Raw genomic sequence first — 10,000 nt, 5'->3', positions numbered from 1 at the left:
ACTCCACTGCACAACCAGAAATCCAATGAGTAGAGACCATTGTGGTGCAATTGTGTGTATAATAATAAGGTTTGTACTCTACATTCATAAAATTAAGAGCTTAGAATAACGATTTGCCTGAAGACTAAAATGTTTGCACGCACCCCTCTCCCTCCCAACCGCACAGCTTGACTTCTGGGCCCTTACAACAAATTATGACGACCACCAACTGAGAGACCAGGAGTTACCTCAGCAATCCAAAAAGTCAATGAGGTACAAGGCATTTTTTTTTAACTGAAATTGAGAGTGAATGAATGAATTCGGTGGCGGTTCTGAACAGCTGTGGCATTTTGAAGGAGCCTTGCACGCTGTGTCATCAGCTCTCGAGGGAGCCCTATCAAGAGACGTGGAGGACAGTTTCCCTGACCACACACACACACACACACACACACACACACACACACACACACACACACACACACACACACACACACGCACACGCACACGCACACGCACACGCACACGCACACGCACACGCACACACACACACACACACACACCTCCGTCCTCTGAACAGGAGGGACAGGGAAAGGTGTGATGCTCTTGTTGACAAGTGTGTGTGTGTGTGTGTGTGTGTGTGTGTGTGTGTGTGTGTGTGTGTGTGTGTGTGTGTGTGTGTGTGTGTGTGTGTGTGTGTGTGTGTGTGTGTGTGTGTGTGTGTGTGTGTGTGTGTGTGTGTGTGTGTGTGTGTAAAGCCTGTCTGAACTCTGCTTGACTCGTGTCTATGCGCCCATGTCCGGTGACGTGCTGGGGTCATGGCAGGGCCTTGGCATCACACAACATAATGAGGCCGTCACTCTTGATTCTTTTTAATTGCTCATCCAAGCCTTAGGGGATGAGGGGGGGTCGATAGGTAGCGGAGGGAACATCAACCTCAAATCTATTGTGAGGTGTTTTGTTTTGTTTTTTTTTGTTTTTTTTTTGCGTGGAAAGGACACTGTCTGTGTTTGGAAGGCATAGAAAATTGCAAATTATCGAGTTTGGAGTCGCAGTGTGATTGGCACCCTGAGTGTGTGTGTGTGTGTGTGTGTGTGTGTGTGTGTGTGTGTGTGTGTGTGTGTGTGTGTGTGTGTGTGTGTGTGTGTGTGTGTGTGTGTGTGTGTGTGTGTGTGTGTGTGTGTGTGTGTGTGTGTGTGTGTGTGTGTGTGTGTCTGTGTGTGTGTGTGTCTGTGTGCGTGTGTGTGTGTGTACGCCGCTGGATGTATCTCATTTAATATCATAAAGCATAACAGATGAGAGTAAACCATCAGACTTGATTAACATGTAAATTGCCTCTGTAATTTGCTAATAGACTGAGCATATGAATGGAAGGCAGCCACCTGAACCGCGCGCTTATAAGTAATGAGGAGACTAATTCTGCTCCGAGGCCACAGTGGCGCGCGCAGAGCATGTTCGCCGGCTCCATCGCCTGCCATTTGTTTATTGATCCTTGCGTACAATGAGGCAAGTAGTCAGTCATAACAGAACAACAAACTTGTGGAATAAATGCAATTAAAAAAAGTAATGCTATAATGTGTATAAAGAAATATAAAGATGTGTAGGCAGAAAATATGCTACAGAAATAAGGAAGCAGGTTAATAGGAGGGAAGGTTTAAATGTTTCTCCCAAAAGTACTTATCCTAGCTCCCACAAGTCTTGTTTACTCAAAAAAGAGGATCAAATCAAAGAAGTTATGGTATGGAAATGAAGACTATTTAGCCATAAAACAAAATAAAGTGTAAACTATACAATGCGTTACACACAGAACAACCGAGTATCTTCAGGGGAAAAAGGTGCCACTAACCGAATTCCCCACGTATGTAGACAAGTTGACTTTATCAAAGCTGTTGGGCAATTGGGCCTGAGTCACCAGCAAAATGAAACTCATTATCGATAAGGGCCAGGCATTGTGGTGTCCGCTGACAGGCCCACCCGATTGCCAACAACAATAAAAAGCCCTGGGTGTCATAATAAATAGGTATTTATAATCATTGATAACATACGTAGGTAGACACATGCTGTCACGAGACAAAGAAAACATGCAAATGGTCCAATTAGAAACACTATTGTGCCGTTATGACATGCCCTTTGGGAAGTAACTTGATAATCTCCCCCTGGCTATGTCTAGGACTAACTACACTGTCACTTCGTTCTTACTCATGTAAAAAACGAAATGTTTCAAGGCCAAAAAAAAAGCTTTCTTATATTTTGTTCAGAGTTGATTCTCCCCAGCGTGCCCTTGTTCAGTGTTCTGATTAGACGGTAATGTGGGACACGTCAGGTGCATCAAAGGCGTTATGGAGCGTTTGATTACACAGCGCCCGTCCGGCAGATTGTTTATTATGTGAGGTGCGGTGGGAATTCAATGCTTGAGGAGTTAGAGCCAAGATGAGGTTTGGTACCACCACCCCCTCACCACCACATACCGCCACAACCAACACAACCCTCCTTCCCACCACCACCACCACCACCACCACCTTTTCCTTGACACGAGCACCCCTCAATTTGTTTCTCTCCGAGATGATTATGTGTCTGTCAATCTCCCTCCTGCCATGGCCCCATTTTGTCTTTTAAGACTGATGCAGGAGAGAGGGGGGAAATTAGCTGGTAAATTAGAGCACGGGCGCTTGCTTGCTTGCTTGCCTGCGTGTACCTTCTGAGCAACATCCTGAATATGCCGCAGGCGATGGCACAGCATCTGGCAACTCCCCCTGTTGTCGCTAGCAGTTGATGATGTTGGGCACTGTGGTGGCACTGTGTACATCTTCCACAGAGCCAGTGTCACTCCCACCTACTGTACCTCTCCCCCTGCCAATGATTCTAGTCATTCTAGAGAAGTAACACCACCCGTGCCTGTGTTGTTGTTTAATAACTACATGAGCACTATGCTGTATATCATTTTAATTCCAACAGCAGCCACCTGACTCTACCGGCCCACATTTGAGCTTCTTTGTTCCCCCAGCTTCCAGCTTCCAGCTTCTCTGTAAACTGTTTTGGCACCTACACAGCGACCTCAGGTCTGATTCCCAAACACAACAACAAACTATCCACCTCAAGACAATAAAAATGATAATTAAAAAATACCCTCCTGTGATGCATTATAGCACCATATACTACTCCAGCTGTTCAGGCCTCAACAGTGATCAGTCTGCGGGGGGTCAGAGCAGGAACTGTGCTACAACCTCATTCAGTTCGGCTCTTTAAAGTAACTCTGCCTTTTTCGTTCTCTCTCTCTTGGCTGGCTTGGTGCCCTGAGTCTGGTTTCATTTGAAGGCCCTGATTAGCACGTTGGGGTGGGAATAAGTGTAACTCATCTTCCCAGGTGGACCACAGGGGGCCACAGGATTTGTGAGTTTGGGAGTAGGTGTGCGGAGTGGAGAACGCTTAGGGATGGAGGAAGAATGTGTTTGTGAATGTGCATGCATGTGTGTGCGCTTGTGTGTGTGTGTGCGTGTGTGCGTGTGTGTGTGTGTCCATGTGTGTGTGTGTGTGTGTGCGTGTGTGCGTGTGTGTGTGTGTGTGTGTGTGTGTGTGTGCGTGTGTGCGTGTGTGTGTGCGTGTGTGCGTGTGTGCGTGCGTGCATGCACATGTGTGAGTGTGTGTATTTGTGCAGGGGGTGTTTGAGAGGCAGGGTCAAATATATTTAGGACTCTTCGGGGGTTGAGCCGGTGACTGGCAGGAGCACTCATTGCTCAGATAATTAACTGGAGCTGTTGTGCAATTAAACCTTCCCCAATTTCATCTCCGACGAGCACCGGGGCAAAATTCAATTAGATGCTGTTTACTTCAGAGGGCAACAATACGACTGCGGAGCGGAAAAACAGAAGAGGACTGATTCACTGATCCCTGTTGTCTGTCTCTCCTGGAGCGTCTTACCCTTTTGCCTTTGTTTGCCACGGTGTCACACAAACAGTGACAAGAAGAACTCCCAGGCAGAACCGAGGAAAATGGATACATGTGAATACGGGACGCCAAAGGCATGTTTGCCTGCTGTCTACTATTGTTATCAACTGTTTGACAACACTGGATATTTTTTGTTTGACTGTAAGGGATGTTGCAATTTGTGTTTGTCTTTCTCACTCTGCCGGTAGATCATTAGAAGGGTGTGATTTGTTGGGGAAAAACAACTAGAGGAGCAATGTCTTTTCCAATTTTATAGCTACATCATTCGAGTTGCATGAATCACTGTTAAGCTTTTGTCCAAGCCAGAGATTAAAAATTTAGTAGAGGTAGGTAGGGAATATCAAAACCACCCACCATCCACCCCTCTTACAAATCATCCCCTGATCATTAGGTTCACAGTCAAGCAAGCGTAACGTATGAATGAAACTGGCATGCTTGGGGGGTAGAGGAGTGATGACATCGTAGGCACATAACTGTAGCAGAGCACCTCCCGCTGAAGATCACCCACCTTTGCAGCAGATTCGCTCAGGAGTTTCTCAGCCTCTTTGAGCTTGTCTCTCTCACTAGTTAACTGGACAGGTGTGGCCCACAGATTAACACACACACAGAAACAGAAACAGACACGGAGGAGTGAAAGTCAAAAGACATCAGAGAAAAGAGCATGAGACAGGGAAAAAAGAGAATGAAATACACATACAGAGTAGGTTAAACAGACACACACAGAAGAGCATTTCTTTTCCCCATTTTTGAAGTTTTGAGAAGAGTCAAGAGGGGAGCAAGACAACAGGCCAGGAAGAGAAGCAGCGGGAGTTTTAAGACATAAAGGCAACAAGATAGAAATCTGAAGTACTACCAAGGCACAAGGAGAGCAAGAAGAGGGAAAAGAAGAAAAGTAAAGGAAGGAAGAGAAGTAGAAAAAAGAACAGTGATGACCAGCTGAGATAGCGCATCAATGGGAAACGACACCTCTGGACTCCAGTCTAGGCTGGAAACGAAACGTGAGGAATTTGCCTCAGGAACTTCCTGGCCCGAGGAGCTGTCGGCATATTTTCTTTCTCTTTCTTTTTTCTTTTTTGTGCCTTCTCACCATTTAAAGTTTTGAATGAAGAGTTCAACATCAGTCACACTTGTACGAATTAGAGAGGTACTGTAGCTATAATAAGAGTCTGGAGTATCCCATTACCACCACCAAGACAAAAGCGAACACTTGTGTTTAATGAAGGAGAGGATAATGCCAATCTGCCGTACTGTATAGGCCTATTTGTATGCTGTGAGCTATTTAGCAATGGCAGAATTAATATTCCAGGACATTAAAGGTGTAATTAAATATACAGCTTGGGGCGAGTGCCAGGTCTTCTTTAACTTCTTAATTTATTCTCCACTCTGGCTTTAATAGTCGTTTGGTGCAAGTGGATGCTGTGATTGTACTCGTACATAACATACTTGACACTGTTTTTCACCTGGAGCAGCAGAGACGTCTATTACAAATGTCTCCATTACGCTGCTTTTGCACTGATTGCCACTTGGACGAACATAGTGGTTTAAAACACGTTTGGCATCTGCCTTCCTTCTCAATATTTAAATATGTTGGTTCAGGGAATTTGGTCAATTGCAATGATTTGTTTCAAAAAGAACAAAAAATCACAATACTGCCTATTTCTTAGAGGTGATGGGGAGGAAGTAATGGGTCTAAACTGCACTGCAGCAGTGCAGAAATATATTTATACCGCAGTTTGGTTTACTACATCTGAAACAGTCTGAAAGGGGTCGACTTGTTAAATATTAACATAGTGTAATGGGGTAAAAAGGGGGATAAAGATTTATTTCCTTTTCCTTTTGGGGGAGCTGCCTTGAAAGCACCACATCAATAGGAGATACAACTTTTTTAGTCTGTGAGCAAACCAAAGTCCATACGCTAGTTCATCTTGCATGTTTGTTTTACAAATCAGAAGCAAAAGTGTGTAAATAAATAAGAATGAGTGGAAAGAGTAAAGCATTGAGAATTATGTTCAACAGTTGGAACGAGGAGGTGTATAATGTTCCATATGTGTCATATTAGTTTGTGCATGTACTTGGGGGTGGTGCGAATATATATATGAAACTGCATGACTGTAATATCCTACAGTGCCATTAATATTACCATTTTAGATTGTAATGTGTAAGACTATGGAACACGCAGCAGTGTAGCTTCAGACTTTGGCCATGGCAACCCTTCTAACTACATGGCAACAGGCTCTGTAATTTCCCACTGTGCAGCCGTTCAGTTCTCAATCACTTTGTCTAGCGTAGAGTCCTAGTCTAATTTGTAAGGGTTTCAGCGGGGAAACTTCTCCACATCACCTCATTTTGCTTTTCGCGCTTTCTTTTTAACACCTATTTTTTATTTTCTCCATCTCAGTTTTGTGTATTTTCTCAAGACTTTCACCCTTTTGCCTTATCCCCCCAGCTCTGCGTCTCTTGCTCTCTTGCCTCTTTTTAACTTTCTGCGTCTCTCACTCTGTTCATCTTTCTCTCCATTTCTGTCTCTCTTCATCCTCCCCTCTCCCTCCATCTCTGCTCCTGCAGTGGCCCGGGCGACCCCGCAGTGGTTGTTAAAACCTATTAAGGTGACGGTGGAGTGAGAGGAGAGCACGGCACGGCACAGTATCACTTCAGCCCTGAATTATTAATTGCACAAGTTGATTTTTTCAGAGCCTCTGCCTCCTTTCCTTTCCTTTCGTCTTTAATCCACTTCTTTTAACAGCTGAGGAAGGCAGTGGAGGACTAGAGGAGTATGGGGGTGTTGGAGGGTGCGAGAGGGCAAGTAAGGTTTGGCAGATGAGTTTCTGCCACTGTGATTTTATTGTGTTCTGTCGCTGTTTACACACAAACACACATCGACCAGATTGGATCACGCGCGTGAGATATTCAAATGGCCGCATTAAGAAAAAAAGCCTGTTTGCTACAATGGAGACACACACATGCAAACTCATCCACTCAGAGGCACACACAAACAAGTGCACACACACGCACTCATGCACACACACACACACTCATTAAATTTCCCGGCTGGTGTGTGCGGCGCTGGGTGAAGATCATGAGGCTGGAAAGAGAGATGCGGTTGTCGTTTCATTTCCTTGGGATCCGGCGCCTCACTGTTTGCGGCAGAGCTTCGCCGTTTTACCTCTTCATTCACATTCAATTGCAGCACGCAGATGCCAGCTGCCCGGCCACTTTGATGAAGAAGCTACACATCTTTATTTACGCCTGAAGTCCCATCACACCCCAGCATTCGCAACACGTGTACTTTCTGTGTGTGTGCGTGAGCCGGTGTGTGGTGTTGGATGAACACAATGGATGGTGAAGGGATTGTAAACCAGTTCTTCGTTCATTGTTTTGATGATGTTAACCCTTTGAGGAGTACCATCACAAATATGTGATTAGAATTTTGCTCAAATTTTGAGTTCTCATTATGATGTCATAATGTCTTTGCGAGATGTTTAACACAGACGTCTATAGAATCTGTAGAGTGTTCCAGTAAAATTCTAGAAGAACCTCTAGAAATTCCTTACTCCTCTTAAGGGATGTTCACTATTCTCACCTGGCTGCCTGGACAGATGTGCTGGACAATGTTTATTTGATGATATTACAAATCCGTTTTGTTTGTTTGTTTCGATGTTTATTCATGAGTTCATGTGTTGTATCCACTTTTGAGAGCTTTTTGTTGTTGTTGCTGTTTTTATGAAACCGAGCGGACATAATGTTAGCTAATGAGAAAGAGGTGTAGCCTTATTCCGCGTCATGTCTTTACATTATGCATGGCATGGCCACCACCCTGGTACACTTGTGATGCACTCTGCGTAAACTCCTGCAGTAACACGAGCTGGATATGCGAGAGCTTGTTCCGCCAAGGCCGTATCAACTGAGATACGTACGCGTGTCGTCCTTCGACAGGAGAAACAGTATCGTGTTCTTCTGCGTGATCTCACACCAATCCCAATCTCGCGGGCAAGCACCTCCGTACATGGCATCATGCCGGTCACACCACTTGCCTCTCTCCATGGGTGTGTGGCAACACGTAGGGTGTGTGTTTACAGGGAACTACATGTGTGTGTGTGTGTGTGTGTGGAGTGCATGTGATACCTCACTCTCATCTCAGTGAGGTAAGTGATGTGAAGCAGTGTTTCTCAACAGGGGTGCCGGAGCACCCTGGAGTGCCGCGGGCCCCCTCAGGGGTGCCGCGGAAACGTGTGTGAGAGGGAGGGAGGTGGGTGTGGCTGTGTGAGAAGGGAGAGTGTCTCTGTGTGTAAAAGTGAAAGAGAGATATAGAGGGAGAGAGAGGAAGCGAGTGAGTGAGTAAGTTACTAAGTGAGTGAGCGAGTGCATGAGTCACCATGCGTGTGTGTGTGTGTGTGTGTGTGTGTGTGTGTGTGTGCGTGTGCGTGTGCGTGTGCGTGTGCGTGTGCGCGTGCGCGTGCTCATGGGTGTGGATATGGGTGTGTAAGAGTGAGAAAATGTCTCTGTGTGTAAAGTGAAAGAGAGGGATATAGAGAGAGAGAGAGGAAACAAGTGAGTGAGTGAGTGAGCGAGTGAGTCATTGAGTGACAAGAACGGAGAGAAGGAGCATGGAGGACGTAGAAAGGCAAGCTGCAACCAATCCCCTTTGAACAGGTCTTCAGAGCGGATGGAGCTGCCGTACGACGGGGAAGAAAGAAGGAGCCCAAGTCTCAGGGGCAAGGCCCCATTGCTATACCTGTTAGGGAAGCACAAACGGACAGGCTTCAAAGCAGACCGGGAAGGGGAAAAGAGGATGAGGAAGAGAGGAGGAGAGGAAGAGGAGAGGAAGAGGAGAGGAAGAGGAGAGGAAGAGAAGAGGAAGAGGAGTGGGAGTGGAGGATAGAGCAGTGGAAATGGTGCGAGAAGGGGGAAACGGGAAGCATGGTGAGGTGTGAAGGAAGCGATGGGGAGGTGTGTGTGTGGGGTGGAGGTGGGAGGGTGAGAGGGGAGGAAGTGGTCTGAGAGGGAATGGGAGTGGTGGGTAGCAGGGCTCGACTGGGAGAGAAATACGGCCCGGGCACTTTTGGCTTAAAGGGGCCTCTCATAATTAGTGGCGCAAAACGGACTCTCTGGTGGGCCCTGCACCCTCGTGGGCCCCTATTTTTAGACATGTAAAAACAAAAAGTATTTATCATTTTACATTTCTGAAAATAGGGGCCCACGAGGGTGCAGGGCCCACTGGGAAATGCCCGCTATGCCAGATGGCCAGTGCAGCGCTGGTGGGTAGGAAAGAGAGCAAACAGGTGAGTTTGCATGCACACACACATACAACACACACAAACAGTTTGGTGTGGCATGCACAGGCAACGAGGGGATGATGGACAATAATGGGAAAGAGGAGTCATCGAGGAGAGAGAGAGAGAGAAAGAGAGCGACAGAAAGAGTGATTGAGAGGGAAAGGGAAAATGAAAAGAGGGTTGGACAGACCTGGGCACACAAGCAGGCAAAGAGAACGCGAGGAAAGCTGCAGCATGTGAATGGTGGTGAGAGAAACAAAAAAAATACTCCAAGAGGGAACAAAACAGAAAGTGAAAAAAGAAAGAGGAAGAGGAAAGAAAGAGTGAAGAAGAGGGGGGGTAAAAAAGGGAGAAACCACAAAAAGAGATGAGAGAGAGAATGAGATGGAAATGAAAAGAAAAAAGAGAGGTACAGAGAGAGAGAGAGAGAGAGAGCGAGAGCGAGCGAGCGAGCGAGCGAGAGAGAGAGAGAGAGAGAGAGAGAGAGAGAGAGAGAGAGAGAGACAGAGAGCGAGAGAGAGCGAAAGCGAGAGAGAGAGAGAGAGAAAGAAAGAGAGAGAGAGAGAGAGAGAGAGAGAGAGAGAGAGAGAGAGAGAGACGGTGGGACTCGGGTAAAGACAGATAGCGGGGCTCGGCCACTCCAGACTGGACTCATGAATATGTGCAGGAGGCTCCCCTTCCTCCTCTCACGCTGCAGGTGATGAAGAGCCGGGCCACGCAGCAAGGCAGGAGAGGAGGTGGGGAGGGAGGTGGGGTGGGAGAGGAGGGAGGGAGAGGAGGGAAGCAGAGATGGAGTTGGGGTGGGA

General features: G+C 46.6%; 1 protein-coding gene across 6 annotated transcripts in view; it reads right to left on the bottom strand.

The window, feature by feature from the left end:
- Positions 1-10,000, bottom strand: part of diaph2 (diaphanous-related formin 2) — a 642,359-nt gene that overhangs the window by 392,542 nt on the left and 239,817 nt on the right. For 5 of the 6 annotated variants that reach the window (XM_063190038.1, XM_063190036.1, XM_063190039.1 and 2 more), the window contains one exon: positions 4,430-4,492. The exons of the other annotated variant lie outside the window; for it this stretch is intronic. In XM_063190038.1, the coding sequence (XP_063046108.1) occupies positions 4,430-4,492 (63 nt within the window). The remainder of the gene's footprint in view (positions 1-4,429; positions 4,493-10,000) is intronic. 6 annotated transcript variants of the gene reach the window in all.

This window comes from Engraulis encrasicolus, chromosome 23 (genome assembly GCF_034702125.1).
Source record: "Engraulis encrasicolus isolate BLACKSEA-1 chromosome 23, IST_EnEncr_1.0, whole genome shotgun sequence".
In the NCBI taxonomy this organism is placed as follows: Eukaryota; Metazoa; Chordata; class Actinopteri; order Clupeiformes; family Engraulidae; genus Engraulis; species Engraulis encrasicolus.
The sequence above is the reverse complement of the archived record's forward strand: the minus strand, read 5'-3'. Positions and strand labels throughout refer to the sequence as shown.